General features: G+C 31.9%; 1 protein-coding gene across 1 annotated transcript; it reads left to right on the top strand.

The window, feature by feature from the left end:
* Positions 1-16: 16 nt before the first annotated feature.
* LOC132737603 (neurofibromin-like) lies at positions 17-16,744 on the top strand (the record flags this gene model as incomplete). The annotated part of the gene is given in 18 exon segments (XM_060724934.1): positions 17-171; positions 1,707-1,850; positions 7,522-7,605; positions 8,114-8,182; positions 8,470-8,588; positions 9,659-9,765; positions 10,388-10,458; positions 10,633-10,708; positions 11,078-11,184; positions 11,401-11,466; positions 11,862-12,041; positions 12,450-12,662; positions 13,854-14,003; positions 14,587-14,703; positions 15,157-15,273; positions 15,537-15,616; positions 15,932-16,115; positions 16,558-16,744. Coding segments are annotated over 18 exon segments (2,134 nt in total), but the record flags the coding sequence as incomplete, so codon positions are not given.
* Between the last annotated feature and the right edge of the window lie 1,864 nt (positions 16,745-18,608).

Below are 18,608 nucleotides of genomic sequence, written 5' to 3' on the forward strand. Positions count from 1 at the left end.
AGGAATCGGTAATTTAAACGGCGCTGCGCATGCGTGTAAATTATCAAAATAAGCAAAATGGCGGCTGATGGAGAGGAAGATTGAATTAGAGAGAAAACTTTTACCTCTATGATGGCCACACAGAAGCCCGGGGAGTGGGTTCAGTCTTTGATAAACAGATTTGATGCACAGGTAAATATTGTACATGTATTTCAGTTTGTATCATCTTAGTTCTCGGGCATGTTGACCTCGTTTTTTAACAGGGATTGGCCGCAAATTTATGAATGAAAATATTGGCTTGCCACTTACCGTGGGAATAGTTATTATTAGATGCATCAGGTATGGCTTTTGTCAAGTCGTTTCCTGTATGCATTTATCATTTTCAACAACTGTAAGGTCATAAGTAATTTGTGAAAAATTCGTTGACAGACGATGTTTATTTATTATCATATTTGTGCATATTTAATGACCGTGCGTGGGTGAGCGTATCAGCTGGGTTTTGTGGTCGGGTACTGGAAATATGTCACACATCGACGGGCACCTGTTTAATCAATGAATGACCTTTGTCACACCTCAATTCACACACAATTTGGGTGACTGCCAGCTGTCATTTGTTACCTATATTTCATTCATAAAATCTATACAGTTTTGTATGTAGGCTAATGTATGTTGATTATCAACTCTAAACCAGATATTTTATAACCTGACAAGCCCATCCTCTTTGGGCAGGAAATTCTCTTGGCATATCTCCAGTTGATGTTATTATTGTATGAAAAAAATTAGTGACTCATGTTCTGACTTAAATATAAACATCATTCTGTTGGAAAAATAGAAGTGTTATTATTTTGATACTTACTAACTTAGGTAATGTTTCTGAATTCTGCAAATGAAGGCCCTTTTCTGCAATAATTTTTGTGAATAGCCCACTGCTCAATTACAGGAAATTGTTTCATTATCAAATGTTTTTTAATATTTTTTTTACAATGAATGTTTTTGTAAATCATGAGTGTGTTGGATTTTTTAGTGATCACTGACTGATGTTACAGATAAAAAATCTTTTAAAAAAAAATAAGTTTTGGAATTTTAAATACAAGAGAAGCGGCTGCGGCCTCGGTGGGAAAAAACTTTTATAAAAACAGAAAGAATTTTTTTTGATTTTAAGGGGATAAAACATGTTTTTCCTGCTAGATCTTCTAACCCAATCAACCCTTTAAAACCCTTTTAAAAACAACTTTTTTTCAGCTTAGTTAAAATTTAGTAAAAACAAAAACATTTCTTATTTGTAGGTTTTTGTTCAATAATCAAACATAAAATCTCTGTACAAGTGACACATTGTCATCTTTCTATGGGTGAAAGAATTCCAATTCCAGGAAAAAAGCTGATTTTCATTTATAGAAAGAAAAAATAAATTACAATAAATAAGTTAATTGAAAAAATATTTTCAAGAATTTTAAATGCATTATTTTAATCTTTTTCTTAGACAATGCATTTTCTAACCTTTATCACATGATTTTTAGGAATTCTTGTATCAATGCTTTTTCGTACAATTTGTAAAGTTTCCTAATGTTAGATGAAAAACATTAAAATTTAGAAGATTTTCTATAAAATAAGAGGTGCTTTTTTATAATAAAAAAGTTTAAAGATGATAATTTTGTATTGGACCTTATAAAAATGTAGATAAGTGTACAATGTAATATTGCCTTCATTTGTGTATATGTTGTTTTCAGTTGCCAATAAAAACAGGCCTACACACTACCCAAGCTATACAGAATGTTGAACAGAACAAGGAATGTTTGATCAATGTTTCAAGATATAAGTTCCGAGAAGTTATAAACGGTCTTACGAAAACATTACAATCTGTCAATAATACCGTAAGTAAACTTATTTATAGTCATCTAGTAGTTATTTTATTTTTAAAAAAGTTATTTTCCTCCTTTTTTCCCACCTTTTTTGTTCATATTGACAATTTGGTTGATACCATTTGGTTCATTTCTCTAAATGAAATGATTTTTTACCCAAATGAAAATTGTAAGATCTACTTTACGTAGATAATTTAAATGTCTGATGAAAATTATGTCTTTTACTAAAAAGGGATAAGTTTAAGTTGGTCATATGACAACTTCCAAGCACTGTACTGGTTGGGGACCACCTGTCCAAAACCGGACAACCACCAAACCCGGACGGCCCTGAAAATGCTTAATTTAGTATTTTCTTTGTTCAGTGGTTGTCAGTCACTTTTTTTATCAACAATAAATGCATGTTTCTTTTAAAATTAAGTAAATAAATTTATTTCAACCTCTGTAAATGGTAATATTTTAATGTCTATTTCAAGAATGTTGGATGTTGAAATTCGGGGGGTCAAGAAGCAATGCCTGACCTCATATACCAGCTATAATCATTTGCAGAGTGAATAATAGAATATCCAAACCTTCAGCATTTGTTGCTGACATACTGTATATCATGTTTACAAATCAAAAATCAAACACCCAAGCTTTTATCTGAATTAAATCACATCATGTACATATCTGTCCGGACACATGGTAACTGTAGTGTAGACAATTTAGGTATTTTTTGATACCCCTCCTTGTCGAGCCTCAGATATAAGTGTCAATACAATCAGGAATAAACAAACTAGTTTGTTAGTTAGGGAGAACAACCTAGCTAAACTGTGTCAAATTTTTTGGTCTCTAGGTTAAAAATTATGAAATCTGTATGGAAAAATGTTCCAAAAGTGTCCGGTTGATGGTCTCCGACCAGTATAGTTCTTTATTTGTGTGAACCTCTCCCTTGGATTATTCTAAATGTTTTAAAATTTGAATAAAACAATGTTTGACAGTATGGCTGAAGTCTCTTACTTTTAACATAGAAGATCATGATAATGTGAAGACTATATTGTTAAACTACTGACTAATTAACCTTGCTTATTCCCATGATATAAAGATTGAAATATGAAATGATTTAAAAAATATGGATGTTGACATTGATTAATGCTGGTAGAATAAGTCTTCCAGTATCACAGCTAGTATTCTAAGAGTAAATTATGATCATGGATTCCAAAGTAGCTAAATTTAATTTTAAAGCAACACACCCTTTTCACACTTGGATAATTATATTTTGCCGGCACACTTGCAAATACTGACAGATTTGATTATCTGTTATTTTTATATACAACATTAATAATTTGTTTGTCCCTTGGAGATTGATCAAACTTTGTACAATCTCCCCCATTTGAAAAAAGGTAATAAATACATACATGTAATATTGTTTTGTTCAAGATTCAACTTGCGCTAAACCATTATTCTGCCCATTCTTGAAGAACCATTGGGAATACCATATAGGGTGATTATGTAGATTTGTAATTAAATCATAATTGAATACATGTAATTTGTAAAAATCAAAAAAAGTTGTTTGTATCTTGTGATAAATTCTTACTTTATGGGGTTAGGGATTTCTTGCTGATTTTTTATGTAGGCAAATTTTTAAAGGATTCAAATCCTTTTAAATTTTGGTGAGGACATGACTTACAAATCTAAATGATTCAGATTGCCTCACTTTAATTTTATGTACACAAATTTTGGAAAAAGGCAGTTTTAGCGTTAAAATTTGAAGTATTGGCAAGTTGTCCATGGTAAGAGTTACAAGATAAACTTTGAAATTAATGCTAAATTTATACAGAATTTATTTTAGTTCAATTGTGTAGGAAGCTATAAGCTTATAGGCAAACTTTCGAATCCGTTCCTGGAACTTACCACTACTGAGCAATTAGTGTAAAATTTCTTGCTGAAGGAAACAATGACTTGCCCCTGATGGGTTTTGAACCCATGCAGCTAGTGATCGTGGATAATAATTATTTTGTCACATCAGATAGTCCACAGCTGTGTTGAGGGGACTTTTTGTACAAAAAGAAATTAAAAAGTTGAGGGGTGATCTTTGTAAATTACTTTAGAGGAAAAAATAGTTGAGTTGAGGGGTAACATGATCATTTACACTTCATAATATTTGGATTGCTGTTTCCAGTATTTATTCAATATCATTAAAATTACCATTTTCAGTTTATTAAAGGGCCTGTTCAGCCTTCAGAATGATAATATTTTTAATTTTCAAAACTTTTTATTTTTGATATATCCCCAGTGATTTTTCTTACTTAATTGGGAAGAGGCCTTAGCCTCTTGATTTTGGGAAAAATTAGTGCTGAAATTGCTGATTTGGGAAGTAAAAAAGCTGGATTACAATGTAAGTTAAGATTTTTGGGAAAACTGCATGATTTAAAAGAAAATTTCAATTGGGAAGAGGCCTTTTTTTGGAGTCTGTTATATAAGTAGGAAAATCACTGATCCCATTATAGTTTCCAAAAAGTTACATGACATACCGGTACTTATTGACATTGTAATTTAGCTTAGCAATATTTTGCTTCCTTTGCATTTTGGTAATTAGAACAGTTAACAGGAAGCAGTCAAAATACAAGAAATTATTTCATATTCAACACTATTGTCTTCAAATGATGAACATCTAATATGTACTGATTCCATAATTACCACATTGTAAAACTTATGTTTACCCTTTGTACAGAAAGAAAAATACATGTAATTATTTCTGAGGCTTAATGCACCTTAAAATACATTTCTGTGACCAAAAATCACTTAAAAATGTCTCATTAACTGTGAACAATAAGCTAGAAAGGAATGCTATTTTTGAAAAGTGAATGTTTCTGTGCGAACTAAATCATTTATGTGTTTACTAATTATTCTTGACACATATGGTTATTTTTAGCTTGTCTTAACTCACTGGAGGAAGTTCATTACATGTTTTTGCTTGAAATGACATTAATTTGTCAGAGCCGGGGTTAAATCTGAACTGTGTCAGGCTTTTTAGCTTCAGATGTTCTCTTATGTATGACAAGACAGTTAACAATAAGTGTCTAAACAGGTGCTTGTCACAAACTGCTCGTGTTATAATACTGACAGGGTATTCTTTTTGTCGGAAGTGTCAGATGATTTTAGGTGTGTAAAATGTTGAGGATTTTAGAGGTGTTTCTCTGTGTCTATGATTTTGTTCCTATGTACGGTTTTAAAATGATGTAAATTTCAAATGATATTTTCTGAGCTATTGAAATACAGTTATAGAATAAAACATTTTTAGATCAGACATGTTATACATATTTTAATGAGTACCCTTGAGAATCATTAAGATTACTTATTAAGAATTTTACTTATATTAGATTTGTATAAAGTTTATCATTTAGATATGGGTAGGGATAATTTTTCTTCAAAATTAAAATTTGTTCTCATTTCATACACCCTATCACCATTCAATTTACAATTTAGGCTTGGAATTAAATTGAAATGCTGACTTATCGCAAAGTTATGATAAACTTTCTATTACTAAGATCTTGCTCATGCTGAATTAATCATTATTAAATAATGCTAATGGTTTAGTTGTCAACAAACAATGAAAGCAGGAATATAAATGGTTAAAAGTTGTGTAACTCACTTGCGACATTTAATTCTACTTCTTCTGGAACACCATAAGATGATTTTGCAGCATTTAATTCTACTTCTTCTGGAACACCATAAGATGATTTTGCAGCATTTAATTCTACTTCTTCTAGAGCACCATGAAATGATTTTGCAGCATTTAATTCTACTTCTTCTTGAACACTATCAGATGATTTTGCAACATTTAATTTTACTTCTTGAACACCATCAGATGTTGATTCTACTTCTTCTGGAACATCATCAGATGATTTTGCAACATTTAATTCTACTTCTTCTAGAACACCATCCGATGATTTCGAGTTAATCCTAGAGACGTTATTATCCATCACATGTAACTGTTATCAACCAATGAACTTGTATATATCGGTCAACTTTCTCTGATTTATTTGACTTTAGAATCAATGATCAGTCATCTATGATTATAACGAATTTCAGGTGATAAACTCAGATAAATTTGCAGAATTTACATGTTCCATGTCATATCTGATTCACTTCAAACTGTTATATTTGCAGCTTTTACACATGTATAGTTGTGTTCAAATATTAGGTTTACACATTTAAGGTCATAATGCCAAATTGCCGCCATTCATGTTTAAGATAAATTTCCTTGACTTCTTTGGAATTCTTATCGTAAAATTGTTCACATTTTAATGTGTTAAGGTAGTATTTTCATTCACATTGTGTCATTTTCTCTGTGTATTTAAATAGTCATTGATATATCCTTTAGAAAAGCCATGATAACAAAGTTTTGTGAGGAGAGGTTAATCAAGTTAACAAAACATGTTGTGATATTGTAAGCCACTGGCTGGAGATATGTGAAAGATATTTCATACAGGAGTTGAAGAAAATTCATAGTAGATCTATCTTTAACATGAAATTGATTGATATACATTGATTTAAATGTAAAAAAAACAACTATATGACATGGAATTTTAATTTGTATAAAGGTGTGATTTATTGACATTCAAAATTAATCAAAAACCCCAGAGAAGGACCTCAGAGGAAAAGGGACTTTGTTCGTTGTATAAACTGATAAAAGTGGAGATAATTTCACCAGTTATCTTAGTCAGTAACTCACTAGTTTTGAGGGATCATCTGTGTACTAATTTGGTGATAGTTAAGATTGTGTATGCACCAGTAGGTCATCACTTTGTAAACTTATATATTATAATAGTTTACAATCAGTATTACAATGGAATCTCTTTCTTTAACATTGCACGATTGACCCTTAACGTGCTGAATATGGATAATGGATTTGCCCTGCTTGGATTGTGGGATAGTCCATTGAAAGTTTTAGGGATTTCAATATCAGAATACAAAAATTGAGCTTCATGTACCAACAATGTAGGCCTATATAAATAATAGGGGTCAAAGGCCGAAATTGAGTATTATTTTTGTGTGTCTGGTCCATAACTTAATTCTTTAATTAATTTTGAAGTTATTCTGCATAAATCTTCAACAGTAGTAGACCATAGATCAAGCATCTAAAACAGAGTTTATTTGAATTCACATTCCATATCTTTATAAAGTTTTGATGGATTTTGAAATTACCTGTACAAATGTTCATCACTTAGAATCTAACACAGATCCTTAGACCTATTTTCAAGTATTATCTCCATCACTTTAAATGACACAGTTCATGTAATGTATAACAGAATTTTGTCAATTTTGGGTAAAGAGAAAAATAATTAACATGGAAGAGTTCTGATTTGAAAAGCAGTACAAATAGAAGTTCTTATTTTTGATTCATGCATTTTTATTGCAAAAACTCCAAAAAAGTTTAATGTCTTGTTTTCTCCACTGACAAAAGTATTTTCCTAATTTGTTGCTGTAGTTTTGCATTGAACAATAAGTGATACATTTTGTTATATATATATAATACTATGTATACATGTATATAAACTTGGACAGCAGTGACCGGACAAGATATATTGTAACCACTTGTTATGTAGACACTTGTACATTCATATACTTATGATTAAGTAGAAACTGAAAATTATACCAAATTCTGTATAACAACAAGTTCTATGTTTTCTTTATATTTTAGAGAATAATTGGTTCAGAGGCAGAGAGAAACTATTTTGAATCCCAGCTGATTATCCTTGATACCCTTGTCAAAGTCCTCAACTCCGTAAGTTATTACTGTTTAACAGTGTTGTCAGAAAAAAGTAAGGAAAGATAGGACCTGTATTCATTATTGTGTGAAAAAAAACTTATCCAATATCATTTTAAGTTTAGTATCAGGTAGGTAAAGCCTTATTCTACTGAATTTATAGGATGGACTTGTATTGTTTTTATTTTAGAACAATATTGTAAATTGTTAGTTGATGGGATATCAAGATTAGGGTTATAAACTTGAACACCGGTCAGTGTATAGTGTTTGGTCAGAATGCATAGAAAAATGCAAGGTAATCTTGGTAAAAACATGCATGAATGGCGTAACATGTCAACATACAAACATTCATATTTTGGCATTTTTAAGATAAATTTGTTACTATAATTATGTCATATGTGTATTCTGACCTATATAAGTCAAAAGCTATGATATTCTTAACCTATACACTGGAATATATGCAATATATATACATATTGCAATATAATACTGTGTATTTTGATTTTTTTTAAAATTTTTATTTCAGCAACCAAAAGATACATCGCGCCTGGATGAGGCCATCTATGTGAAGCTTTTGTTGCCTGAAATATGTAAAGTAAGACAACTTTATTATTCCCCTTGTTCTAAAACTACCTATGAGTTCTACCTGGCTAGCTTATGTTATATATGAAATAAAGGGGTTTTTTTTTTAACGCTTGTCCGATGCTTTGAAATGTAGAGATTCTACACATTCTATGTTTTTGGCAGTAAATTAGTTATTGAACTGAATTTTTTAAAAATTTTCTTGTAAAAACAGTCATTAAGCATTTTATCTGTACATCAAGTATGTTTTTGTTGTAGAATGTAACAATGAAATAAAATGTGGTAATATTTTTGTTACAGTTTTTGAACCTGCAGTCAGATACACCATATGTTCTACAGTTAAAGAGTTTAGCATCTAAGGTTCTGTTTGCGCTTAGCTTGAACGCATTTAATGCTGTTTTCAGTCGGATATCTGCAAGGTAATAGTCATTTTAATTAGTGATGGAAATCGGATGAAATTTGTCCCAATCGATCATCGGTTCAGTCGGATGGGACATAATCGATAACTTTCGAATAAAGTCGCGTTAAAAAGAAATAGGGAATTAACATTTCTTACCAAGGGACTTGATTATATTTAGTAACATGAACTTCATTTAACACTTTTCAACACAGTTTTAACCTAATATAGTCATAATTTTACGATATAGATTTTATTTTTCAATGGATGTCGAATAAGAACATTCACATCACATTTTATTACTATTGTTTACATCACTTATTGATCCTGTTCAACTCCAAATTGTCTCGGAGTGATTTTTTTGCGATCGGCGAGGTGTTCCTAAAAGAATATTACCGTCAGAATTAATTCCCTTTGATACTTTAAACATTTTCGACGATCGCGGAACAAATTTTTGTGAATCGATAATTGTCGTTTTACATAACATTAACTGATCATCGGCGACTTGCGACAATCGGAACATCACTAATTTTAATTATTTGTTAATTTATCTTATTAACATTGATTTTATTAATCAGCTGTATGTAAACCCTTTATACATGTTATGATGTATAAGTATCTCTCTGCAGTGATATCTGTATGGGCTTTATGGTTATTGGTATAAATGTAGAACAATTTGGGTTGAAATAACCATATATTTGCCTAAAAACAAAGTGAACTGTCAGTGTATCAAATTTATTTATTGAAAAACAGTTACAATTCTATATAAATAGTACTCCTTTTATACAGTCTAAAATTTCCCCATTTCTTTCCTTAAACATATTTTCTGGAATTAAATTTATTGATAGCCTTGTATGTAAAATACTCATGATTTTATAATTAAATTTACCAATCACACTAACAGTTAAGTGTTTGTGTTAACTATGATTAAAATTAAAAATATTTATCCGGGAGAAAAAATAATCTCATACATGTAATATTAGTCAAATATGATAAGGCTTGGAAAAAATGAGTGTTCAGCAAGTGAATTATGTTTGGGCTATTGTTTCGAAAGGAAGATAAAAGATGAAAGTATATCATTGTTGTGTCTAGGTTGATGACATTGTCTACATGCAGTGAAGATCAATCTGATTTATCTGACCTTGAACTTATACAACATCTCAACGTGGATGTGACACGACTTACAAAACTCCTCAGTGGTAAGTACTCTGCTGAATGGATTCTGGTTTCTAAAATATTTTCAGAGTTTACTGTATATACAAGGTTGTTTTCCTGTATATTTGATTCTTTAAAGATCAGTTTTTTAGGTGCAGATTTCATTATTGTTTTAAAACTCTTTTAATGCTGATTTTACTTAACCCTTAACCTGCTGAATTTGCATAATGGATTTACTCTGCTTTGAATTTGGAACAGTTCATTCAAAATGTAAGAGATTTCAGTATCAAAATTTTAGCTCCCAACAGTATAGAGCCTGGTTAAACTGCACATATGTACAAATTGGTCTGGCTCTATGCTGTTGACAAAAGCAAAATCATTTTCCTTTCAGGTAAATATTGTGGCTTCAAAAGCTTTGTAGTAAAGATTTTTGACTTGGAATTTTTCACCTTACATATGTGCTTGAAAATCCTGCCTTGGACTTTGACCATTAAGGTTCATTATACCTACCAAAGAGCTTAAACATGCCTGAAATAAACCTCCACTGTGTAACAGGAAAAACTGCAATTCGGGTCTTTTTTTGGCCAAACAAAATGAACAAAATACATGTTCTACTGTTCTAAAATTTTACACATACAGTATAATTCAGTCTGAATTCTTTTACAGATGTGGTGTCCAAGTTTCGTCTGTTGAAATCCAAACAGGTTATATCTGCTTTAGCACATAACCTGGAAAAGGTAAAGGATATTTTCATTTAAGACTTTATAAAACTTAAAGTATTCAAGATCTTAAAACTACAAAGAAATATATAAGTAGGTTGTTCCTAGGGTAGCTTGGTACAAAAAGATTTTGGTTTACAGATTTGATAGTCTTAGTGGCAAGATTGTTACAGTATTGCTGTTGTATTTCAGGCAATATGGAATTGGATGGACAATTATCCTGAGGAGTTTACAGATCTACAAAAACAACCAAATGAGGAACTACAAGGTTTGAACATTATTTCTGTAGTTTACTTTATACACATATAACTGTTTCTAAAGTTTTTATAAAGGATTTTGAAGATTTTAGTTACCTATTTTATGTATTTTTTTTTTTTTATAATTGGTGAGAAATATGTCAGTTCTAATGTTAATTACAGTATTACAGCAGCTTTTGCATTCATGTTAGACACTACTGTAGTTTATAAGGTAAAATGGCATCTTGGGACAAATTTCCTTTTGCAGATTAAAAATTATGTGAAAGTTTAATTTTACTAATGGTTTACTAATGGATTTGTACTTTTGATGATAATTATTCAAATGAAAAATGTATATTGACAAGTATGTCATATATTGACTATGTACATGTATGTTACAGATTGTTGTGACAAACTGTTTGAGCAGTATCTATCCTTCATGGAGAACTCGACAAAAAGGAAGGCCTCTGTGTGGCCATTCCAGATGATGTTGCTTATTCTCTGTCCGGTAAGTTTATTTATACAGAAAATTTTGATTTGTTGTTTTTTTTCAGAGAATATAGCTAGTCTTATGAAAATATATGACTGCTATTGTACAGATGATCAGTTTTTGAGTGAAAAAATTAATTTAAGATGTTTTAGAAAGTTGTAGTTATTATTACCTGAATATATGAACTGATTATGCTTGTAGATAAAGTGTTTTTTGTATGTTTATTTTTTGTAGAAAATTTTGGAGGAGATCAACAATGCAGATGGTGGAGCCCCATGTTCACCCCAGCATCTTAAAAAGGTAAAAAAAAATGGTCAGATTTAAATATACTACAAACAAATGATAAATCTAGAGTTAAGAATTAGACAAATAGTTATTTGTCATTACCTCTGTCTTTTCATACACTGCACTTTATATTTGTGATATTCCATAATACCAGTACAAAGATTTCCTGTATTGATGTCTGGATCTTGATATAGAGGCTGGTCATTTTGGTTTTTAATCTATCTGGCTTAGTTCAAGTGATATTGCAACTTTACATTGGCTTGATGAATAAAAACTAAAAACATTAAAATGCTTTGCATTAAGTCAATTTTAATCTACTCTATATTTAAACATACTTTTTAGTACATGCTATTTGTAATGTTAAAATGATATTCATATTGTATAAGGGATGTGAATTGTTTCTTTTTCAGAAACATTTTATAGATGAGGTGAAGAAAACAATAGCCAATCATCATAGTTGTCATAAATCTCTAGCTGAGGGTGCAGCAGTTACGTGTGTCCGTCTGTGTAAGGCCTCAACATATATCAGCATTCATGATAGACTCAATGTTCTCTTCAGTTTAGTGCAGTCTGTGATAGGAGATCTGAAGGTAAGTGTGACCTTGTCCAAATTATTATCTTTGGCATATTCAACTCCAGTGAGAGTTCATTCACTCATATGTCAAAATTTCATGCTTTTTTGATTATGGGAAATATTTCATCTGTTATCTGTTTGTGAAATTTTAGTTACAATTTTCTTTCCGGTTAGAAGTCTAAGTATTTTTTTTATGGAAGAACATGTTTCCTGATAAAAATGATTTCATAAGTTTAAGTCTCAAGAAATCAGTTATTTGTTTCTGAAAGTTTCTATGTGATGGGATAATAATGGTTTAACAATTTTTGAAACAGAACTCTATTGTCTAGTGATTAATGGTATTTGTTTTCCAATACTGTTGAACAATTAAAGCAGTATATAGTTTTTATTTCATTTATGTGTATTTGATATGTTTATCTTCCAGTCTCTGTTATTCAACCCGCCACCAAACAGTAAGACATTCACGAGAGGTCAGAGCATTGTGGGCCAGGATTTGGATCTATATATAGACTGTTTTGTTTCGTGTTTTCGCATCACACCACACAACAATGATGTTCTGAAAGTCTGCCTCAATCCCCACTCCCCACCAATCTACCACTTTGTTCTTGTCAATGCTCTACATAGAATTATAACACAGGTATATTGCTTCATATAAAGATTGTGAAATGGCTTTAATTATATTTATAGTTTTTCGATTGCACTTTCTTGATTTTAAATCTTTAAAAATCCGTATAATGTCTGATTGGAAGGGTATATTATAGGTGTAAATGTTGTGGTAGCATGAAACTGTAATCTTTTAATGAATATGATGGAAAACATGCCAACCATTAGTGGAAATATATGTACAGTCTAACTTGCCCATGCGACCACGTGTATTAAGCGACTTTTGTCTTAAACGACCACTTTAAATTCCCCCTGATCATTTTCTCTCTATATCTTTAATGTATTAAGCGACTTTTGCTCAATGCGACCAGCGACCGCTAATTAGTCACCTAATTGAGATAAAGCTTTTCATTAAACGACCACTTTTACCTGTCAAGTAATTGTGTTTTTAGAGAACGCCGCTTTGTAATATCACAAGTGTCAACAATCAAAACACAACAAATAAACGTGTGAAAAACTATTTCCCAAACCGTTTTAGCGTATGCAAATGAAGTTAAGTATACGTGTGACGTGTATTATCCAATAATATCGGATAAATAATGCAACGCTCCGCCCCTACTGAGATGGTGTATACGCTTCGCTTGTTGACATTTAGACTGCATTGAATTGACCTTGAACTTTATCAGCAATTAAATTTATCGTAACAATTAGATGTGGTTTGTTTATTTCAAATGAAAAAATGCACAACAGAAAACATCTTCACTAATAGGGTTTTCGTGTTGGAGACAAGGAAAAACAACGGAGAAGTTAACAAATTCTGGAAAAAATGTCAAACATGTATGTAATGGATCAAAACTATTTTGCACCCCGTTTTGTCAATAAATATCAGAAAGTTATTTATTACATTTGCATCCACTTAGATTAAAAGTTGAAAAACATTCCTACCGCATAAGAAAGATGTCATTTATAAATTTTGACTTCTATATCATGCTGACTGTCTTAAGAGACTGTTTCATTAAGCGACCGTTTTGGGTCTTTCCCTTGCGCGGTCGCTTAATACACGTTTGACTGTATATTGTAAAGTCACAGACCCATTTTGCCTATTATTAAAGGTACAATGTATAACCTGCCAGTTAAGTTATCTGTATTATTTATTTCGTTGTAATGTTTTTAAGGTTATATTAACGTTACAAGTTTATGAATTCCTCTGTACTTGTTGTTACAGCGACGTTTGTCATGGTGGCCCAACATCAGTATAATATACGGGAAAGCGGCAGAGTTACGGAACATGTTTACAGATACATTAAATAAAGTTACCCAAGGAATGGGCACACATACAACACAGAAACCTACAGGGGTCGGAGGACTGCCATACGTATGTGTAAATAGTCTTTAATGTTTATTTGTATGAAGGCTAAAGTGTTAATTTGTACACACAAAGTTACAAATGTTAACCTATGGTGAGACCTAAATGTTGTAATTGTAAATGTATGATAAACTAAGTTTGTTCTGTACCATGCTAGCTTTACATTGTACCTACTTACCTAATCTGGATAGCTGAACCAACATGGAGAAAATAGATTATGTTTGGTAGCATAGAAATGAACAGCAGTAACATAGTTGATTTAATAAATTGATGCTTATCAGTTTATATCACAGTCCAAAATTGTTCATATATGTCATATATAAGAAGATACAAGCATTTTTTTTTCCAGAATTTTTGTAAGTGTACAAATGTTTCCTCTTTAACAAAATCTGTTATGATGATGAAAAAGCATCGTTTTAAGTCTCTACTATGCTTATGTACTTATATATTTTGTAATCCAGATGAAATTCTACTTGAACAAAAACGATCTTATTATAGATTATGGTATGTTGAATTATGGTACACATATGTTAATAAGCTATTATGTATATATTGTGTACTGTATAAAATGTAAGATTTATGTGTATTACAGAGTTTAACGAGAATTAGTATACTGACCAAGCCAACCAATGAGACAATGACGACATACAGATATCTTCTACTGTGGATTGTACGACTCATTCATGCTGACCCTAACCTTATGTTACATGTAAGTCAATGCCCTCTAAACTCTATGTTAATTTGCATTCTTGTCAGTTGCAAGAATCTTAACTCTTTCCTGTCTGATATTTGTGGAGTGAACTTGTTGAAGGTAACTTTGGAACTGTCAGTTGATAATGTGAGGGATATAATTGCTAGAAAAGCAGACGGTATGAAAATCTAGTTAGACTGCATAGATGAGCTGGCTTGTTTGGTTCTAAATTGTTGGCTTGGGTTTGCCATGATAATCTTGTTTGTACAAGTATATAATGTTTATAGAACTACAGTACACTGGCGTATAATATTAATAGAACCAGGGTAAATTGGTTTATAATGTTATTCTAGCCAGTGAAAACTGGTATATAATGTTACTAGAACCAGGGTAAACAGGTACATGTATATAACAGTTATCATTATATGATGTTAATAGATCCAGTTCTAACCAGTTTATAATACATTTTAGAACCAGGGTAAACCAGGACATGAGATACAGAGCAGTACACTAGAGTTGATCAACGGCCTTGTATCATTGGTACATCAACAATGGATGCCAGAAGATGTGGCCCAGGAGGCTATGGAGGTATCTTTTACTCTATGAACTAACTAGATATGGATTTATGTTGCAGCTTTTGTGGTTAATCATTAAAAGAATTTTGGTTTGTAAATGAAGTACCATTAAAGCTTGTATATAAAATCACAGAACTTACATTATGTAAATACATGCGATGATATCTGTAGTTAATTAATTGTAATTCGTAAATGAACTTTACTTTTATTGTTGTAAATAATGGCTTTACATTCTTTATATGTATAGGTGATATAAAAATGTTTTTACCTTTCCAGGCATTATTATGTTTACATCAACCAGTCAACATTGAACTGTGGAATCCTGAAGCCCCAATTAACACATTCTGGGATGTCAAGTGAGTTAACTTTCCTTTTATCATGTAATGCTGCACCAATGTCTTTCTGTGTTTCATCTACATTATAACTATAGTTTGTCATGTTGCATTCGAGTATTGCAGAACTTCTTGGATACATTTGTATAACATGCAATGAACTTAATACACTTGTTACTCTAAATAGTTACAAAATTGCATAATGAAAGGGAAGCAACTCTGAGGTTTTAGTAGGGTTTAAATATTGTCCCTCTAACTTAAGGGCTATTATTTGTAAAGTATGTCAGTTTAATAAATCATTCCAGTTTTAACTTTAAATTGTACATGACTATATTACAGCTCGCAGGTATTGTTCTCAATCTCGCAGAAGTTGATACAGCATCAAATTATAAACTATACGGAGATACTGAAGTGGTTACAGGAGATCCTTGTATGCCGTAACAGCTTCTTGCAGAAACACAGCTCCAATGCCAACGTAGGCAGTAACATACCAGTCTGTAAACAAGCTCATATCAAGTTAGAGGTGAGATATTTTAAATGTATTTAATTATACTATCTTTTTTGTGCCTGAAATTGTATTTATAGTACATTTTATAATTTCTTCATAGATAGTTAATATTATAAATAACAATTGTTCCATCATGTCAGAGTGGTTAAGGTTACCTAATGCTGACTCAAAATCACTTGCTTGTTCAAATCCTTCCAGGTATTGTTTTATTAAAAAAGAAAAGTTAAGAATTTAAGTGTTGTATCAGAGACAATTTAAGTTTTCATAGTTTTGCATGTATCCTTTGGCAAGTTGTCTGAACAAAAATGAGATATTTTTGGGGATGTGTATAACCTTTTGTGGTTAACTTGCTTAAGATATGTTTGAAAATATTATTTGCAATGTGTAAATATTGAAAAACTATTGACATAATTTTAGTAACAATTTATACTAATACCTATATATGACTTGATTTCAGGTTGTGTTTTTCATGTATCTATGGAGTATAGATATAGATGCGGTGTTGACAGCAATGTCGTGTTTCCACCTGCTGTGTGAGGAGGCAGAGATACGATGTGGGGTAGATGAAATGGCCGTCACTCAGTTACTGCCCAATTATAATGTTTACTCTGAGCTCGCTGCAGCAGCTACTGTTCTTACTACAGGTTAGACAATACAAATCAATCATTTCAATATTCATGGTGACTTTAGTGAAATGTGATATAAATGAATTTTTCAATCTCTTAGTTAAAATTTCATTATTCTAGGACTCAGTAGTTTATAGTTAACAAACAAACAACAACAAACTGTTTATATTCTATTTATGTAACGAGGCACGTCATCAGACATTTCATCGATAAAAACATATTATTAAGTATTTTCAGTTGGTTTATGAAAAATGGCGGAATCGGTCATGACAGCGCGATGAATCTTCATCAGACAACCACTAATGAAGATTAAATTGATCTACCTACAGACTACCACTATAGGAGATAAAAGGTGCGACCAGGAGCGATATGCCGTACGCCCAAAATAGATCCCTACCCCTATTGCACTATTATTTTGTAATGATAGCCGCCGCCTGGCGATATATATAGTATGCTAAGAAGGTACACCGCCGTACCCAATATAACCAGCAAACATGGTACTCCGCCGTACCTAATATAACCAGCAGCCAAGGTACTCCGCTGTACCTAATATAACCAGTAGCCAAGGTACTCCGCCGTACCCAATATAACCAGCAAGCAAGGTACTCCGCCGTACCTAATATAACCAGCAAGCAAGGTACTCCGCAGTACCTGATATAACCACCAGTGCAACATAGTTATACAGTGCTTAACATAAGATAGGCCTAACAAAATTAGAGCTCATCAAAGAACGCCTATTCATAGCTATCCGGCCAGTTCTTGAAGGCCCATTTAAACCAAATAAGTAATTTTGAATCCTACAGATCGCAGTCTACCCACAGACAACCACTATGGAATATTCCACGACCATAGGTATGCAATGTGAATTTTTTATCTCCCTGCATGAAAGACACTAGCAAATTGTAGCAAGTGACTCCTGGTCGCACCTAAGAAAAAGAATTTTCCGCTGTCATAACAATAAATAAAGTATGAAAACTATTGTTTTGTAAACGCTGTTAATATATATGCCTGTCTCCAACTTAAGTTTGTAATTAAACACATATGTATTGAAATAAACTGTTTATCCTTGTCTAGGATGGTTTAACACGCTCGATTTTACACAATTATAATTAACAAAGTCGTTAGTACTCTCCGACCAAAGGGTGCTGCACTTTGTTCAAATTGTTTGTTCATTCTTGAATCCCGGCGTATATTGTTAATAAACACATATGTACAAATAGTAAACATTGTTGATCCTTGTCTAGGATAGTTTTACACAAGTCGTTAGTACAATCAGTCCGGTGAATGCTGCTATGGAACTCCGGCATTGGCTGTTCATTGTGTATATTCGTCCATTTAACGTTTAGCGTGCCTCCCTAAAGTCAGCAGTACGGGCGCAGTTACAGCCAGAAACATACTGAAATATAAAAGCTAAGCAGCACCATTTGACTTCAACAATTTCATAAAACATCAAATACTAAGATATGAAAACAGATAACATGATACTTCTGGGTGCGGTGGGTGGGTTTTTTGCTTACTGCTTTGTCGAGAAAAGAGGGCGAATACCGAAATGATCGCCTTTATATATGACTTGATACGTATAATGACTTACTTTCTCCCGGCGCGAAGATTTTGGCGTGTACTTAAGGCCAGACTAAAATGCTTTATAGGTTATGGACATGTCACTGAGCCATAATAAAGTAGATTAATATTAAGAATTAATCTTGATTATTCTAGGACTCAGTAGTTTATAGTTAACAAACAAACAACAACAAACTGTTTATATTCTATTTATGTAACGAGGCACGTCATCAGACATTTCATCAATTAAAAACATATTATTAAAGTATTTTTCAGTTGTTTTATGAAAAAATGGCGGAATCGGTCATGACAGCGCGATGAA

Source organism: Ruditapes philippinarum, unplaced genomic scaffold, assembly GCF_026571515.1.
Source record: "Ruditapes philippinarum isolate M1 unplaced genomic scaffold, ASM2657151v2 ctg3159_1_1_1_1, whole genome shotgun sequence".
Taxonomy (NCBI): domain Eukaryota; kingdom Metazoa; phylum Mollusca; class Bivalvia; order Venerida; family Veneridae; genus Ruditapes; species Ruditapes philippinarum.